The sequence below is a fragment of the Barbus barbus genome (genome assembly GCF_936440315.1).
Source record: "Barbus barbus genome assembly, chromosome: 7".
Taxonomy (NCBI): Eukaryota; Metazoa; Chordata; class Actinopteri; order Cypriniformes; family Cyprinidae; genus Barbus; species Barbus barbus.
In genome coordinates, this window is record NC_136735.1 from 24,287,367 (window position 1) to 24,307,113 (window position 19,747).

Below are 19,747 nucleotides of genomic sequence, written 5' to 3' on the forward strand. Positions count from 1 at the left end.
CTGCTTCAAATCGATCAAATAAGCGCGTGTGTGTGTGAGAGTGATCATGGTCGCATATGGAGATGTAGCTTTTGTAAAATTGTGATTATGCCTAAAACATACTGATCCAGATTAGTTGAACGGTTTTCTAATCCTCTAGCCTGTTCATATTTATAATTTCAACACAGTCGAGGGTCTTATAAAGAACAGTGTTTACAATTATATAGATTTTTATTTTAAAATTCTCTTATGGTCCATGGTTAAGAAAATCAAGAGCGTAATGAAACGTTTTAGAGACTGATGTGTCATTCGGGTTATTCAGTGTTATTGTAATTAGATGACAGTGTTCCAGTGAAGATGTATGTGCAACCTGCACGTGTGTTATTTACAGAAAATATTCAGGATTTAACTTCTGCATGCTCTTAATGTAAGGAAAGTAAAAGAACGTTTAAAAAACAAACAGAAAGGAAAGAAAAAAGTTGAAAAAAATAGTTGGGCTGTCATTTATTTTTCCTTGTAATTAAAGCTAGATTCGTATTTTTTCTTTCATATTTCTCAAAGAAACACATGCATTTATTTACTTCGTTAGTTGTGTTTTGATCCGCGTAATTTACTTTCTCCATTGTGCGCGCGTGCGTATATTTCTCCATTCCTTCTTGCTTAACTTTAAAGATATGAACGCATTTGCTTTCCGCTCGCTCTCTGCATGCATTGCTTCCATTAAAACAACTTTCTTAAATTGTGAAAAAAATAGTTTCCATTTTGTTCCATCGTTGCTCTGTTCTCACATGAGTTATGTGAATCTGAGCAGCATCCCATCGGCAGCGTAGCGTGTTAAAATGAATAATTTAGAGATGAGAGATTGTTTGGCGTGGTAATTGAAGTCTCTTATCAAGCCAGACTTCATGTTGCATGAGCTCAGCTCTCATCACAGTTGTCTTAACGACAGGCTTGCGAGAAAGTCTGCAGATATAGCGCTGCGTGGTGTATGATGCGTTGCGCTAAATGAGACCATTCAAAGTATCGATCCGTCGCGAGTGAGTGTTTTTACAGTGAGAAAAACGAATGTCAAGAGTTTGTGTTGTTAAGCCCATCTGAGAGCCCGCGGGGTGTTTTATTTTTCGCTTGAGTTAAACACTGTTTGTTAGAGGCACATTGAGCGAATGTTCTTTCGGTAAAATGTTTTAATTACACAAATATTGTTTTGCTCCTAAACCAAGTGAAACATCACGAAATCACACGCCATGAGATGATTTTTAATATTATACAGATGTTATGAGATTGAAGTGCATTTGACGTAATATTTCGAAAAAACAAAGACGTTTACATTGCAATAAAAGAACTTCCAACAGGTATTTGCTATGGGATTCTTCAGCCATCTTATGCTTTCATTTTTTTTCACATGACTTCTGTAATTGTAAAGAAATGAGGCAAGTTGAATAAGTTAAGTGTAGAATGTGCTGAATGAATCATGTTTTGGTCTAATATTGTGGATTTAGTAACCCTCCTGAAAATTTCTCAAGAAATTTTGAATATTTGCTCCTACATTTAAGCACTGAATATTCATATTGTAAAATATTTAATCTAAGTTAAATTACAGTTAACACACTTTTACCCATTCTTGATCAGTATTTGGCAGATTACAGACTGAATGACACTCCTGAACTGCTCACAGAAATTAATATAGCAGTAAAACACATCACTATTAGAAGTAATAAGATAAAACATGTTTGCAATATTTTGGTGCATCTAACCCTGTCCACAATTCATATTCACTACATCAAACTGTTTGAGATCATCTACTTAAGTTAGTTGTTACAAGCTTTAATTAATTTGCAAGATTACAAGCTTTAATCAAATTAATCATTTAATTACCGTTATTATTGGATTTACCAGAGTTTTTAATATTGTCTTTTAAAGAAGTATTTAGGAAAGTTAAAAGTACAGTTAATTTCAAGGTAATCTTTATCAGGTACTTTACTGTCAATTGCTATTTTAAAGTTCCTTATTCTGTGTTTGGCATGTGGAAGCAGTGAATTTATTTCCATAATCTGCAAAAAACAGAAGTGTTAGGAGTATTTATGTATTTTTGTTTTGGAGGGTTACATTTTATTTGCAAATATGCAGAGCCAAGAAACATTTGTTTGCTCAACTGTAAAATACCCAAATATGCACTATGCATATTTATTTAAAAAGAATTTATAGCATTTTCATCATGACATATTTAGTTACAATTAGCTGATATTACATCCATTCACCCTTATTATTTTTCCTTAATCTTTCATTTTTAGTCTCAATTCTTAATTAAACCAAATAAAGTTGATTAAATTGCTAACCAAATCTTAACATACATATTATTAAATAGTTCCAGATTGATCCTTTTCATGAGTTTCTTTCCTTCCTTTGAATTGTTCAGGATCTGAATCACTGACATCTCAGCAAGTGGTAGAATTTCTTTGATTCTTCTAACATTAATGTGCCAAGGAGAGTTCTTGAACCTAATGATACACTTAGCAGAACTGAATAGACCTGTTTAAATAAGCTCCAACAAATGCTTTTGGGCTCTTTTCTCCCCCTTTATCTCTTTTTTTGAAAACATTCCGTATTATCTGGAGACCAAAAGAGCTTTGGTCTTGGTGAGCAGACTGAACGAGAAGATGAGAGAGGCACGGTAGTGTAGAGCCACTCCTCTTTGATCTGATGACTCCACTCTGATCCTCTCTACAACACTGGACAGTGTCTGATAAGACTCTCTCTCTTTCTCATTCCTTGTGTCTCTACATCTTGAAGAGTCTAACGTGATTTCCAGGTCATCTGATCTAGTTAAAAAAGAGCCAGATAGTGTTGGCTGATCAAAGAAAAAAGAAAAACAGTGATCCGGGTAACTTCAGGAGCACCTTCAAAACTAAGACAAGCTCCTTCTCACAAAACACATATTTTAGGGCATATTTAAACAGGAAAAAATATAAAAGATGTTGAGGTGGCAGATACTGTCCACATAAGAAGGAAACGTTCATTTCCATTATACTTTCTCAGCTTTACTCTCAGTTGCTTTCTGTTGGAAATGCATGGTTTTGTACCCTATTGTTTTTTTTTACTGTATCTATTTATTGATTAGTAGTTTTAAGTTCTTGTTCACATGTCTGATATATCTCTAGATGTAATATCAAATCTTTGGTGAATAAAAACACAAATATAGTGTCATTCTTGCTCGTTTAGGAGAAGAGGAAAAAAGTAATAAAAAAATGCAGCAGTTTTTCTTCCGTCTCAGTTGAAGTTAGCGTGTTTTGCTCTTTCATGTCAATGATAAGAGGGGGAGAATGTCAGTTACAGATGCTTTTAGCCTGTAGTCTTTTTCAGCCCCACAATGGAAACGTGAGAGGCAGCACGCAAAAAAGGCACACCGTCTTACCCACGTTTCACACACACACAGACGGCCCCAGCTGCATTTGCCCCTAGGAGACGGCCCCAAACAAGTCAACCAGTGGTACTAATTGCTTGGCAGGCCTTTCCGCATCTGCCAGGGAGATCTGGTGAGGTCATGGAGCAGATGGGTGTCTCTCTGTGTCCCTCGCATTCACCGTCTGCATTTGATCTGTTTTAGGATTTTCCTGATCAGTCACTCTACTATGTAGTACTCATGATTCTCCGCTGCTCTCTGTATTATATATTGTTGTGCTGCTCTGAAACATTTTGACATTTAGAGTTAATCAGTACGGGATACACTCAAAGCTAAATTTACACCATTAATTTTTCCAAACCAAATTATTTGGAAAAAGAGTTTATCACACAAGCTCTACAGTGAAACAGTATTATTCAATGATAAATGTTTACTGTTCAACTTTTTTATCACATAACCCCATTTAGGTGCATCTTGGAAATGGCAGTTATTTGGCATTTATAATTCATAATTATAATTCAGTTTTGTGTAAAAATGTCTTAATGATCAAATAATAAGTCAAAAAGAGAGATTGGGGCTCTAATTATATCCGGGTCATAAATCAAGCTAGAAACAGGATGCCAAATGAAGTGTATGGCAATATATTTATTATATAACAGTAGTGTTATAGATATATTGCCAGGACGATTCGGGACACCTGTGTGATCCCTTGGCACTAGTTTGTTTGGTATTTTGTTTTATAGTACAATGTAATATGGAATGCTCGCTAATCACTTTATTTGATTAACAATAAATTCCTTATATTATACTGTTTACTCCTTGACTTTTATAAACATCTTACCAGTTTAGTCCACTGCTTTTCCATTCAGGCAGTGTCTTCTGAAGGACAAGCTCCCTTCACACCTAATTGGGTAGGAGGAGAGGAGGGAAGGTGGGAGGGATGTTACTCAGGGAAAGTATTGTTACGCTTGTCCTACAAATATCCTGGAGTGGCTCGACGCTCTGCACGCACACACACACACTCACACTCACATGGGGTCTCACACCCTCTTCATTCGGTTGCTACAGACGACCTTCAACTGCTGCTGATCAATGTCAGGTTGTCCAAAGATTTTATTGATTTTTCAGTTAGGCATAAGTAGTTTGTGCAGAGGTAAATGGCCAACTACAGCAGCTCTGTCACAATCATTGAGCTAGAGGAGAGCAGCCATGACTGTTGCTCATATCAGCATTTACACACTGTGTCTTGCACGAGTCGATAAATTGATGAGTCGTACAGTGTGTCGAATGATGAAGGGATCTCTCTCTATATACTTTATGCCCTCCTACAGAGGGAGGATCAAAAGTCTTTTTGTAAATCCTGCGTCGAATTGTCTTGTTTGTAAACGAGTCCGCGGTTAAATGTAGTTCTTACTGACGTGGTCTGGATCTTCATTAAAAATAAAGTTAATCCACTTTTTCCTAATGTTAGGGTCAGAAGGAAGGCAATGCAAAGACTATATTTTTCTACAACTTGGCACTACACAGCATCTTGTTATCTTCGGAACCGTCGTTATCGTTTGATTTCTGGGTAGACCTGTGTCTCCGTCTGCCTCTGTCTCGTTCTCTTGATGTTTATAATACATGTGTGAAACAGTGGGCGGGGCTAAACAGGCAGTGATGTAGAAGCAGGCGTTGATGATCTTCTGCGAAGGAGGTGTTTAGCCACACTATTGCATTAAAAAAATCAAAGTGGCGCATTCCACAACCTGTCGTTTTGGCAGATTGAGTTCAATATAAGCTGTTTTTAGACTAACAAGAAGGGTTTGAGTTCTGAAACTTACAGCATGTTTTTATAGTACAATGACCTCTTGTATGTCAAAAGATCAAGGGAATTTTTATTTCTCAGTTCATGACTCCTTTAATTGTGTGAGAACTATTTGTTATCGCAAACTTATGGAACCCATGTAAGCCTGATAAAATAAAACTTTCTGAAACTCATATCAGTCAGTATATTATTGAAGTTATTCCGCTAATATAATTTGTAATGTGGAAAAAAGTTTAAATTTGGAAAAATTAAGCTGAAGTTTAAGGACAGTCTCTGGAAAACATTAAAGATTCTGCATTACTTGAGATTATATCATTATGAAATCTACTGGCCTTATTCTCTTTTCTCCCACGCCATTTTCAAAGAGACTGAAATCATATGAGACCCTGGACCACAAAAACAGTCATAAGTGTCCATTTTTAGAAATTGAGATTTATACATAATCTGAAAGCTGAATAAATAAGCTTTCCATTGATGTACAGTGTGGTTTGTTATGATAGGACAATATTTGGCCGAGATCCGAAATCTGGAATCTGAATGTGCAAAAAAATCTAAATACTGAGGAAATCGCCTTTAAAACTGTCTAAATGAAGTTCTTAGCAATGCATATTACCAATCAAAAATTCAGTTTTGACATATTTACTGTAGGAAATTTACAAAATATCTTCATGGAACATAATCTTTATTTAATGTCCTAATGATTTTTGGCATAAAAGAAAAATCAATCATTTTGACCCATACAATGTATTTTTGGCTATTGTTACAAATATACCCCAGCGACTTAAGACTGGTTTTGTGGTCCAGGGTCACATATTTGAATGTGTTTCTAATTTGTGTCCACATTAAGTATACTGTCAACAACTTTGTTCTCTTTATACCTTATAAATAATAGTTCATGGAAGATGTAATGGGTTCGAAAATGGCATGCCTTAAATATAAAAGTTGTTCCTTTAGTGAAAAAAAAATGCTAAAGAAAAAATGCGTAAATAAAATAATATAAATTGGGTAAACAATTATTTCAGATTATTTCTCAGAGCTCTCCAAGTTTTTGAAATTTTGATTGATTGAAGAGCATTGATTGTAGGCTTGATAAGTATAAACACATTGCTATGTGGCACTGATACCTCCCAGCTTCACCGAGGTTACTCCTGAGATGAAGTCATCTGGTATGAAGCAGTTCACTGATCCGGTCTACTGATACAGCAATGATAATTGAAGGCTGAGAGCAGGGAAGTAACAGATTTGTTACAGAAGCGCTTCAAAGTCAAGGAGAGCTGCCCTCATGCTTCCAACTTGCATCCTTCATTGAATTTATTGTCTGTTTCTATTGTGGCCTTCTTTCCCCACTGGCGTTTTTATGATCTGGGACAGACATCATTCTAAAGAGATGTTTCAGAGAGATGTATTGTGCTACTCTAGAGCTACTGGTGAAGGTCAGGATCAGTTTTACATTGATGTAATGACTGTCCTGCGGAAGATGTTTTGGTCTGTGTTTGGGTTTTGACTGTTTCATTTGAAGTTAAGATGTATTAATAGCCACTGTGGCATGTTGTCAATTTCCACAGAAAACAACTTTAATATTCATTCCTCGGTTTGAAAAGAAACAAAGAACAAACACAAAATGATTTGGTTGCTGGTTTGTACATATTTGAAATAATATGTATTTTACACAGCCCTACTCTAGTCTGAGAACTAGTGGGTAATCATTGAACCTCTGAGGTGTAGAGGGAAAAAATTACTTGTCTTAGACTCATAAGCAGTTGTTTTTCTTTTTTTTTCTTTTGGAACTTTATGAATGTCTTTACCATGAATTTGCCTTAAATGTATGGTAAGGACATTCATAATGTTACAAAAGGTTTCAATTTGAAACAAATGCTCTTCTTTGGACTTTCTAGTCATCAAATAATTCTGAAAAACAAAAATGTACAACAGTTTGCACAAAAAAATATACTGTAATAGAAATATCCATATACTGTAATAGAAAACAGTTATGTCAAATTGTAATAATTTTTCACAATATTTCTGTTTCAAAATCATATAAATGTGGCCTTGGTGAGCATAAGAGACTTCTTTCAAAAACATTAAAACATTTTACCAATCAGAGTCAGAGTTAAATTAATTTACCACATAAACTGCAGCGTAAACAAATAAATTTGAGAATCTACTTTTGACCAAATACTTGACTTTGATCTGGTCTTGCAAGTCTTTAGACTAGACTTGTCACTTGAGACTTGAGTCTAGATATGGATACTTTGTCAGAGGCTTGTATTCTTTAGCTATCAAGGCAAGTTCACAAGTCATGTGTTGGATTAGATTTGAAATATATAAATACATGACCTGACCAAAAGCATAGACTGCCTTAGAGTACCAGCAGATTAACTGAGCACAAGTACCAGCAGATTGGGTATATCATACAATAGGAGGCCATTATCAGTAGTCCCTTTTCGCCAGACAGAAGGTGGGTTTCCTGCACCTGAGTCTAGCTGCTCCATCTTCCTCTGCCGACAGGGTGAAGGTTTGGGGCCTCCCAGTCCCCTGATTGATCTGCTCTCCATCATTTACTCAGCAGAGCAGTCACTGACACTCGTCACGGCATATGCTGCTAGCCAGATGGATGAGACTCTTTATGGATGCCAGAGTGAGCATGTTTGTCTGAGATTAGACGCACACCTTTATCCTCTCCTACTGCTGAATTTTATTAATATTATGGTTAAATATTCATTCATTTTTTTGTTTGTTCGTTACTCTCCCTAACTATGATATACCTTCTGTTCACAATGAATCAATTTAATCAATAAATCAGTTTTTTTTGGAAGATCAGAACTTTTGTCACCTCCTCAGTCTTGGTTAATGACGCATCCAGTCTGGTTGAAATGGCATCTCCATGGGGACCCAATAAGGCCAGTCGCCCATGACCGATTCTTTTAGGTGACAGTTCGATCAAGTGTCATCTGATCCACTTTACCAGCAGTGTAAATGAGTCTGTATTACAATGCTCCACACCAATAAGATGGCACTTTAAAGATAAAGACAAAGGTCAAATAATCTAAAGGCTTCTTGGCTTGGCCTTTACAGATCCGTTTTACTGAGTAAAATTCTATGAAATAATAAAACTTTCTATTTTTCCACATAGGAGTGAATGGATTGACATGGAACAGCTAAGTTGACTGCAAGAGTGCACATATATTTCTTTTTGACCAAAATGGTGCTGGTGCCAGTGTTTGGTTTTCACATTTAATGACAATGTTGCCAACATGGTAGTTCATGGGACTGTGTAATCATTTCAGAAATAATACATGACGTTACATTGTTTGTGTTCCATGTCCAATTTTTCCCCAGTTTTCCCTTTTTTTTTTCTCCTCATAGACATTTTTTTTTTGTCTTGTGAGTTTTCAGTAAACGCGTTTGTCATTAGACATTTGTAGTTTTTCAGTGCAATCAATTAGGTAAAAAGACTTTTCAGAGTTAATCACAATTAATCACAGATTTTAAAGTTGCTAATATTTGACTCAATATAAACTCAATTTCCTGTGAAAATTTAGATCTTTGTTGAGTACATAAAAAAAGTTTTAGTCATATTTTCCAAACAAAGCCACAGCATAAAGGTAAAACAGTATAAATGTTTAGAACTCACATGGAACTGAATGAAATGTCAGAAGTTGATGTCAAGTTGTGGTAGCTTTCTATTAAACACAATTTGATGTAATCAGACAGTTTTTTTGGGGGGGGGGGGGGGGGCCCAGAACTGTTGAAAATTGTCCTGCAACCCAGGAATCAGCCAAATCATTTTACTTATATGTAGCCTCCTTGTTTAGGTATGCAGCATGGTTGAAATGTGTGAAAGTTCAGCAAGTGTTTCTTCAGAAGCATCAGAAATCTTCTCTGGAGAAGTCTCACAACAACAAATCACATCCACAGAAATGAGCAACATATTTACAGATACTTAGCAAGCATCTATCCCAACATTAACCCCTGCCTGCACTTTTTCTCTGTAATGGGCTTCCCTGTTTACCTGCTTAAAGACACAGTCATAAAAAACATAATCCAGCTAATGTCACCTTTCAATCCCTTAAATCCCCAGAGGATCCCTCCTTTTCATGCCATGAAAAAACTAAAGTCCCCCCTTTAGGCACGCTAAAAGGGGGTTCACATATTTTACCCTCTACCCCACCTTCCTCCTCCAAATCCAATTAGGCCTGGGACAATAGAAGGATTAGGGGGACTTCACTTCTCTGCCATCCTGCCTAAGACACAGTGAGGAACAGCATGACAACGGACCGGAGTGAAAGTGGTGGGCGATGCGACGGGATCTAAACCTGGCCTGGCTGTTTCTCCTCTGTATGAATGCTTTGGAGTTTGGAGAAGGACTGAACCACAGGGAATGCTGTCGACATGATTTTCTCCATGCTTCTCAAAGGTGTTCAGGCTGTTAGCTCACAACACTCTCCAACGTAGTGTTCACAAACGCAGCTTTTCCAGTAGACCCCTAATCATATGGATTCTCACAAATATTCATAATACGTTCCCTAACATGACTAATTGAAGTCTTGGGAGTCTTTTAGCATCTTCAACATAGTTGTTCTCTCTCACTTGTTGCTTCTGTCTTCAGTGCCAGATAGGTACTTGGAGAAAAACAGTCGATTTGTGAATGTCTGCCAAATTTCACGCTCCTCTTTTTCTCACTTATGTCACCTTTATCCTGTCTTTCTTCTGTCCAGCTCCTCAGTGAGCCAGGCTGCCCTCTTTGCCCTGGGGTTAAAGCTCTTTAAATCTCTTAGGATGGAGAAAGTCTTTGAATTGATGTCAATCAGAAAAGGAGAGATTCAGTCCTTCTCCTCTTGATCATATTTCTCCGTTATTTCTTCAAAATATTCCATATCATCTAGCATATCTACCTTCCAAATCCCTTTGTTTGTTGTTATTCAACCATTTTGTTTTAAAGCAGACGAATCCTAATATGAAATGAACATATTGGCTTAGTTGAAGCTGTTACAAGTATGCACTTGAACCTAATACACCCGTTTTGCCATTCGAAGCAATTCAGTATTTCAGTCATTAAGACTCTGAAACAGCCCTACTGTATTTTTATGAGCCGAACACACCCTCATTTGTCCATTTAAACCATTAAATGGGTGTTAACTTTCACCTTACTGGAGTCCCTACAGTGCGTTTTGTGTGTCCTTCCCATCACCCCCCACAAGTCTCTACATAAAGGCCAAATGTTTAATGAGTAAGTGCACTAAAGGATTCACTTCTCCTCCAATTAACCCCATAGCTCTTGACATTTTTCTAAATCCACACAAGATTTCCTCTCTCACTCTCACTCTCTCTCTCTTTCTTTCTCTTTCTCAGCAAGTTAAAAGGCTAACCTGTTGGCAAACAGAGTGGAGAGGAACAAAGCAAGTTCTAATCCCCATTGGACTACGTTCAGCCTGAGTACTTAAAGAAGTGAACACTTCAGCTATCATACATATAAATATGCATGTATTTGCTAAAATGCTCTTTGCTTTTCCTCTCGGTCTTTAGCAGCTGACTGCTAATGTTTGTTTTACTGGTTTATAGTTTGTTTTTGTTATCCCTTGAGCTGATTTACCATTGTTACAGTCAAGGATATTTTAATCGGTCGATATTATCCATTTGCTATTGCTTCTCTTGGGGCTTTATGTAAAAGGATAAAATTGAATTTATACTCTCTCTGTGGAATATTTTGATATTGCACTCTGATTTTACAATGTTTTGAAGATAACAACAGAAGCTAATCTTCTGATACGGTATTCTTGTTTGTGGGGAAACTTGTGAGCAGCTTGATTTGTTTAATGCTTTTAATAGGAGGTCATGTGCTTTTACAGTCCCAAGATTCTCAGCACTAATTATTTTGGCACATTTTTGTACTCTTTAATCACGTCGAAATAACATCCATTTGCCTTGACTTTTTAAAACTTTATTACAGTAGGTCTCTCCAACACATTTAGTCGTCAAGCACAAGACTGATTTAATTGTTTTTTGATGCTTTTCTTAATCAGGCTGGAAAAAAATAATAATTTTAGAGTAGTAGGGGAAGCTTATGTGTTGTGAACCTTGTATGTATTTAGAAATATAGTGAATTGTAGCTGTATTTTTACTGACACAAAACAGTTTTGAATTATTGTTCAATCTCAAAAAGTTTTTGATCAGTAAGATTGTTATTGTTGTTGAAGAAATAACTTTTTTTTTAATCAAGGATGCATTCAAATTGATCAAAAGTTACAAACAATTTCAATTTCAAATAAATGTTTTTTTTTTATTTCTATTCATCTATTCATCAAAAAAGTGTCACTGTTCAAAACATTAAGCAGCACAACTGTTTTCACACTGATATTAATAAGAAATGCACTGAGAAGGATCATTTGGCACTAAGTAGTGTAAAGACTACCATAAAATTCAGCTTTGCCATCCATCACAGGAATAAATACAACTTTAAAATATATTAAAACTCTTTTTTAAATTCTAATAATATTTTACAGTATTACGGTTTTACTGTATTTTTGATCAAATAAATGCAGTCTTGATGAGCATGAGAGACTTTAGACTCTTTTAAAATAAAAAATCTTGCTTACTAAAACATTTCAATGGTAGGGTAATACCAGAGCACTGAATCAGTGAATTAGTCAAGAACAGTCTAGATAGATTGATAAAATAATCTTCATACTATATTTTAAAGATTCAATCCTTCACATTGTCCATTTCATAACAAGTGTTGAAATTTCCCACAACCTCAAAACCACAAAAAATCTTGTAGTGTAGCTACATATGACAGATTCAGCATCTGTTATTCACGTTTCAAACCATAACCTATAAATACAAAAATTGTTTATATTGAAATGTGTGTGTAAAATTTCTCAAAAAGTATAACAGAGTAAGAACTTGTATGTGTTGAGTAAGTGAATAAGCTTATCTGTGCCCGAAAAATTCTGAGTGTTACAGTTGTCTTTGGTCTCTCATGCAAGTCATTTTCTGTTTCTTATATGCTATATGTCTACGTGTGTGTGCGCACATGCTAGCTTGTTATTTACATGGCCAGATGCATTAGTAACAGCAGTCCCTCTCTAATATATCCTCCCTTTTATTCCCATGAATTCTATCAAGTTTTCCAATATTGCATCTCCAGTGCGCTTGGCTCTGAATGTTGATCTTGATGGATCACCCACTTCCTCCTCCTCATTAATTTCATCACCTTATCGCCCAGGCCACTTCATTTGACCAAAAGGTAATAATAAATGTCCCATCCACAATCTTTAACACACTCAGCCAGGCGGAAACACTTAATAACAGCATACAAATTGAACTTCAATCACCTCATTTTGCTCCGCAGATGCATAGGCACATTAAAAACCAGTATTGAGAGTGTGTGCGCACGCTCTCTTGCTCACACTCTCTCTCTTTCTCTCTCACACCATGTCGTTTCATGCCATCGGTTACCAAGCTTCAAATTGAGCGTTATAATACTCGTTTATTACACATTTTATAAGCGAGGATGGGGATTCTATCAGTGGCAGGAGAGCCGTTTCCTTTTCCTGGCTGCGAGGGCTCTTATCACCGCTCAAACACAAGTGCACACTTTGCCCAACAGAGACTGCTATTCAGAGACTCATTTATCTTTCCGAGAGAGCGCTGGATAGTTCACTCGCTCTCTGTCTCACACTTGCTATCTCTTGCTTTTTTTCTCTCCCACTCACCCCCCTTTCCCTTCTTTTTTGGCTTGGGGTGGGGGGGTATTTTCAATTAGATTTCATTCAATTCTGTCAGAGACGGAGCACATGCTCTCGAGCAGTGGTCCCTGGTGTGTGTGTCGCTCGGAGGATGTCGTTTGCGCACACAGGGTCCTTTGGCAGAGGACAGAGTGTGTGTTTGAGAGATGTGTCCCTCTTCATCTCAGACTCGTTTCGGTGGCTGACAGAGACAAATGACAGCACTCAGAAATGACTTGCTGCCTCTCGATCCTAACAGGTTGAGCGGTTTGAAATGACACACATACGAACAGACTCCCATTTCAGCTTCAACCTTTTGTTGTCAGTTTGGCGTCAGCGGCGTGGCCTTGAAATTGAGCTTCTTTTTGGCATGAATGAAAGAACATTTCATTTAGAACAAGAAATGATAAAATGGAACAAACATTGTTTATATCTGTAAAAAGGCTTTAAAAGCAGCTTTAATTTTAAGTTTTTTTACAGCTTCAATTTATTCACATTCTATGATAAACAGCAAGTTTTGCATCTTCTTTTCCATTTATATTGCTAGGTTACATTACTGGTACAGTGTGTAGCTTTTCATTTCTTAAACAGCTATGTCAGAAGGTGTAACCCATAGTGATATTTCAGGATGACGATAACAGTATTCACTTTGCTCAAATAGTGAAAGTGGTTAAGTGAGCGTAAGAAATCATTTTCACACATAGGCCTACTTAACCCCAATTAAAAGTCTTTGGGATTTGCTGGAGTTGACTTTAGAGAGTGGTTTGACTCTTCCATTGTCAATACAAGATTTCGGCCAAAAGTCAGTGAAACTCTTGATTAAAATAAATGTTGTGATGTTGCATAAGTTTGTTGAAACAATGGCATGACGAATGCACACCATAATCAACATTTTAGAACTATCCGCTAGTAACAGGTTTTTGGACAACAATCAAGAGAACCTATAGAGTTCATTACAAGGCTAGTAGTATGTGAGGTATATAAAAAGTAAGATATTAGACACACGACAGACTGTCATATCCATCTACAACATGTCAAGCTAAGGTACTGCATCATTCCTTTATTCCTTAGGGTTTGAGTAGACAGGAGCCAGATAAAGTGTGAACTATTGAAGTAGTTCTGCTATAGAGATGGAATGAACCACATGTTAAAGGTCATCTTTACGGTCTGAATTTCATCTCCAGATGCCAGCCCCTTTCAGATGACTTTCATCCTAAAGGAATGGGCAATGAGCGACTTTGCAATTTTTTTTTATTAATAGTTCTTGTTTGTACATTCTGATAGTGATGCACAAATGTTGGATATTTAATTGTTACACTCATTTAGTCTATTTTCTCTTTTTTGATTACTACTGCCATTGTCAAGCACTCAGTTGTAATAGCAAAAGTTTATGGTAAAGATTGAACCTTTAAAATCAGTACTTGCTATTTGATCCAAATTGTATTTCTTTGAAACAAAATTGGATACATTTTTAATATTGGTCATACACTACCATTTACATTTCTGGACTTACTAAAAAAGTAATATATTTTAAATACAATAATTTCATACTAAGTATAGTTCAAATCTATTAACATATTTCCTGATATGTAGTTCAAGACTTACTGATATAAAAATATTAATTAAACTTTATTTGAGTACTAATTTTGCACAATGCACATTTATTAACATTAAGCCTAAATGTGTTTTAATGACATTATTGATGAGGATTGTATGATCTAATAACAGTCTTTAAAATTCAAGATATTTAAAGTGCACTACTTAGATTTTTTCTCTTGTTTCCAGCCAAGATATCTAAAAATTCTTAAATCAAGAAGGATTTTCTAGACAAGTGAAAATTATTGTCTTATTAAAATTAAGTGAGTTTTTTGCTTTGAACAAGCAAAATAATCTTTCAATGCGGTAAACAAAATAATCTTATTTCAAACAGAAAACAAGATTATTTTGCTTATTTGCTTGCTTCAAGAAAAAAATCACTTAATTTTGACAATTTTGACAATAATTCTTACTTAGAAAATCCTTCTTGATTTAAGAATTTTTACATATCTGGGCTGAAAACAAGACAAAAAATCTAACAAAAGCATTTTTTTTTGCAGTGTGTTCCCGAAGTATACTTGCAATAGTTCCACTTTAGCACAATCAGATATACTTCAGTATATCTTTAGTTGGTATTCAGCCCTACTTCCACACAATTAAAGTGTATTAATTACAAAATCAGTTGTTCCAATTCAGTAGACTTTAAGTATACCAGTTTAGTGTACTAAAAGTGCAATTACAGGGTATTTTATTCAGTACATAAATATGTAAATGTATTTGTAGTCTACTTAGCATACAATAAATATATTTCAAATACATTTTAGTATATTTATTTTTGGGTGATGCTCAACGTGTCTTATTATCAGGTTTGAAAACAGTTGTGCTGCTTAATATTTTTGTGGAGAACATGGTAGATTTTTAAAAGGATTATTTGATGAATAGAAAGTTCAAAGAAACAGCATTTATTATAGAAGTCTTTTGCCATTATAAATGTCACTTTGAATTCCTTGCTGAATTTCTTTCAGAATAACGCATGAATGTATTAAAAAACATAACTAATCCAAAAGTGTATTATTGACGTTATTATGCTAGCATTTTAGTACTACTGGCACATTCCTACTTGAGGATTGTCTCTTTTGACTGGGGCCTCTAAACAACATCTTAGCGATCACCCATAAAACCCATGCTTAACAGTTTATATTTACATTGACTCTCTTACTCCTTCCATTTAGAATGGCAGGTAATGATCTGATAGTGAAGTGTGTGCTATATTGTCATGTCGTGTTGAGTGGTGTGTGGGTGGGTGGGAGGACGGGGGACTATCTCTGCATTAACACTGCTTACATGAGGTTAATTTCATTACCAGTCAATGGCAGCTGCTAATACACAATGCAAACAGACAGATCCTTCAGATGAAGTTCCTTCATTACACATGGGTAAAGAAGGGATTTCATCTTTACGACCCTATCCGTGATCGCTCAGCTATAATAAATTCTTCCATGCTCAAACTTCTCCATGATACCTTGGTTGGATAGAGCATCGGATATCACATTAATGCTTGGGTTTCCATACCAACAGCCTGACAGAGAGGAGATGAGGAAGATAAATAGGAGAGCATAGCCGTCTCACATGCCGCTTGTCAGGGAGTTTGCGGTGGCGAACGGCAGCGTTACCGTGGCGGTGGAACAGCCCTAATCCATATTTAATTGAACTCTGGAGACTTTGAAGTGAGGCTGCAGAGCAGACAGGAGCAGTGACATTGCTCTGAGCGCACAGCACAGCTGCTGCCCTCTCGTTCTCTCTTCTTCTATCCTCTTCTCTTTCTCTCATTAATGAGTACATATCAGTGTTAGCTTTGGTACTAGAAAATCTAAGTGTCTGAAAAACTGAGCCGCTCAGATCAGGTGTGGTGGTCTTTTTCTCCTCTTCTGTCCTAACAACCAATTTGTAATTAAGCTAAATTAGAAATGTAAGAAAACAGTGAGCATATGAGGACGAGTCTTTAGATAAGACTAGTGTGTTTGTCACAGCTTAGTATCTGCAGATGCAAAATGATGCTGTCCGTCATTTTCCAGGATCATGGAAACCTGCCATTGTTGGAAGCCCAATTTCTTTGCTTTTACCAAAGGACAGACAAATTTGCAACAAAGTATTGTAGAGTTTCACAATAGCAATGACAAATATGAAGTGTGTTGTCCTTCCTTTTCTTAAAAATTAGCGCATTTCATTTGTTAACTATACACCATTATATGGTTAGTTGCATTTATTTATTTGTTTGTTTTATATAAATAAATGTTATAATGAATATTAATTTATTATTAATACATTTTATTTTATTGTATTTGCATTTATCGTCGTCTTTTTCCAGACTGAAGCTTCTGTAATTCCTAGTTACCACGGGATGTTAATCTCGTGACAGAAACAGAGAAACAAATAGAGACATAATTAGCGTAGCTGCTGTTCCATATAAGCAAAAATTATTTGTTCAACCCAAGCTAAAGAATAATAATAATGTGCATTTGATCAGATATAACTGCAGTACAAGATAAGATGCATTATGTGAATGCTTGGCTAAATAGATGTGTCTTTAATCTAGATTTAAACAGAGAGAGAGTGTGTCTGAACCCAGAACATTATCAGGAAGGCTATTCCAGAGTTTGGGAGCCAAATGTGAAAAAGCTCTACCTCCTTTATTGGACTTTATCTACCTCTATCCTAGGTACTACCAAAAGTGCAGAGTTTTGTGACCTTAGGGAGCGGGTTGGATTGTAGCGTGGGAGAAGACGAGTTGGGTGCGCAGGAGCTAAACCATTTAGGGCCTTATAGGCAAGTAATAATATTTTGTAAATGATACGGAACTGAATAGGTAGCCAGTGCAGAGACCGTAAAATTGGGGTAATATGATCATATTTTCTTGACCTGGTAAGAACTCTAGCCGCTGCATTTTGGACTATCTGTAGCTTGTTTATTGAAGATTCCAGTAATCTGCAGCATTTTTTTATTAAATGGGCATGAAAACTCTTTTGTTTTGAAAACACACAATGCAATTTTTTTAGCATTTCTTGCACTTTGTGAAAGTTGTATTCAGTGTTTCTTGTATTTTCTGAACAACAAAAATGTGATGGTTGTGCAGCAGCAGCAGCGCATGATAAAAACCATGTTTCGCTCACACCAACTTGAAGGGCAAGTATTGATAGATTTCCAGTTCTCTTGGTACTGATTACCTTTTAGTGAACCGTGGCCTTCCTGCACCTCTTCAATGTGTGTCTGAATGGGGCTCATTTTAGCGCTTAAAGCATCTCTTTTTCATGAGGACTGATCAATAATATACATTAATCCTGCTCTGCGACCCTGGGCATGAGCTATGGGTGATAAATGAACTAAAACCTTCCCTCTGCCCCACTGCTTTCTCACTCATATCCCCTTAATTTTTTTTTACATTTCTCTTTGATCAATTGTTTTTCTTTGTCTCTCCTGTACAGATTTTGGCCTACACAGAGGGTCTGCATGGGAAATGGCAGTTCACAGAGATCAGAGCAGTTTTCTCTCGCCGCTATCTGCTACAGAATACAGCGCTGGAGGTCTTCATGGCCAACAGAAGTAAGCTCTGATCCATAGCTGTTCTGTAATATCTTAAAGGGGGTCATAGCATGAGGCATCAAAATGAATTTTTTGAGGAGATCAGGAAACAGGCTGGGAACCATTTATTGATCTATTGTAGAAAAAAAAGACTGGAAAAAAACCCTTTACTAAAATTAAGTCAACCTTAGAGGGAAAAATAAATGAAAATAATATATAATAAAAATTTTAATTACAATTTAGAAATAATTGTAAAAAATGTATAATTTTGAAAGGACACTTCAAACAGTTCAACAAAATTTTAGCTTTGTTTTATTCACACACAGGGAATGACGTGTGTTAAATTCTCTTTTCCCCTTACAGCGGCAGTCATGTTCAACTTCCCAGATGCAGCCACAGCGAAAAAGGTGGTGCACTGTCTCCCCAGAGTTGGAGTCGGAACGAATTTCGGCCTTCCTCAGACCAGGCATGTTCTCTGTTTCATTTGCACCATTCATTTACAGTAGTAAACACTCTTTTTCTCTTCTATTTGAAATCTATAATACATGCAATAAGCTTAGCATTCCCATTAATCTCAATGACAGTTGCACAACTTGTGCAGAACTCCCAAAAGCATGTGATTTGCTGTCTTTCTGCCATCTTTGCTCATGGTCACTCTGTTGGCTAGGCAGTCAATTCTACGTTTGCATACTTCTGTAAAATATGTTTCTGGGCTAATACTGCTTGTTTGTTTGTGTTAATGTGTGTATGGTGTCAGGGGTGTCTGAAACACTGCCTAATTACCTTCACACAAACACAATTCACATCATTTATTTATCTCCCCAACTGAGAAATAAATACTGGGGTGAGAGCAGAGCCTGCAGGGCAGACTGGAAACACAGGAAACACACACACACACACGGCTGCTGTTGTAGTTCTGCCAAAGAAAAGATGATTTATTGTGAAATTCCATCACAATATCCTTCTAAATCAGTGTTCTTATTAAAAGTAAACGTTAATTTCCATTAAGTAACTAAAATAACAATGTGGGTAACAGAATATAGTGAATATTGATCCCACAGAGGTCTCTGGATGTCTCCTCCTGGGAATGAAAGAATGTGTGATGTGATTGTAGCAGTACTGGCCATTACAGACAGCCCTCTCCTGCCATAAATTCACTTATGCCCTTCTGCTAACATTCGTGTGGCATTTCTCTAGCGTTGTTACTGTGTTGCCTCTGTGTTAGGAGGGGCAAAGGGCATTGGAAACTTCAGAGAGGCCTAATGACTATAATCACGCTGGGTGACAGTGATGAATTCTCTAATTTCGCTTTGTTTTAATTGGATGGAGAGTCATTTATTTTAGTGTCCACATATTTGCTTGCACTGTGCATGTTCATTTAACAGGTTTCCACATTACCCATGAGGCCATTGTGTGTCTGTGTTCATGTATGGATTTGGTTGTTGGTTATATTGTGAATTATAGAAGAGTTCCTGTCATTGAATCTCACTGGCCGAGTGGTATTTTCTATAACAATACTGAAATTCAAATATTGGCTTCTTATTGAAGTTTTTTGCCATCGGAGCGCAAACAAACAAAATGGCTTATCATATTGTGTCTATTTTATTTATACAGATGTTGTTTTAAAGCAGTTTGCACTTTTTTTAAATGCACAGCCTTAGGTTCTTAACTAAAGAGCTTTTCTCTGAGTGATTAAGAAACATTTAGAGATTCTCTTAC

General features: G+C 36.4%; 1 protein-coding gene across 5 annotated transcripts in view; it reads left to right on the top strand.

Moving 5' to 3' along the window:
- Positions 1–19,747, top strand: part of LOC306872476 (lipopolysaccharide-responsive and beige-like anchor protein) — a 250,016-nt gene that overhangs the window by 159,467 nt on the left and 70,802 nt on the right. For all 5 annotated transcript variants that reach the window (XM_079421043.1, XM_079421044.1, XM_079421042.1 and 2 more), the window contains exons 40-41: positions 17,932–18,049; positions 18,392–18,494. In XM_079421043.1, coding sequence (XP_079277169.1) covers positions 17,932–18,049; positions 18,392–18,494 — 221 coding nt within the window. The remainder of the gene's footprint in view (positions 1–17,931; positions 18,050–18,391; positions 18,495–19,747) is intronic.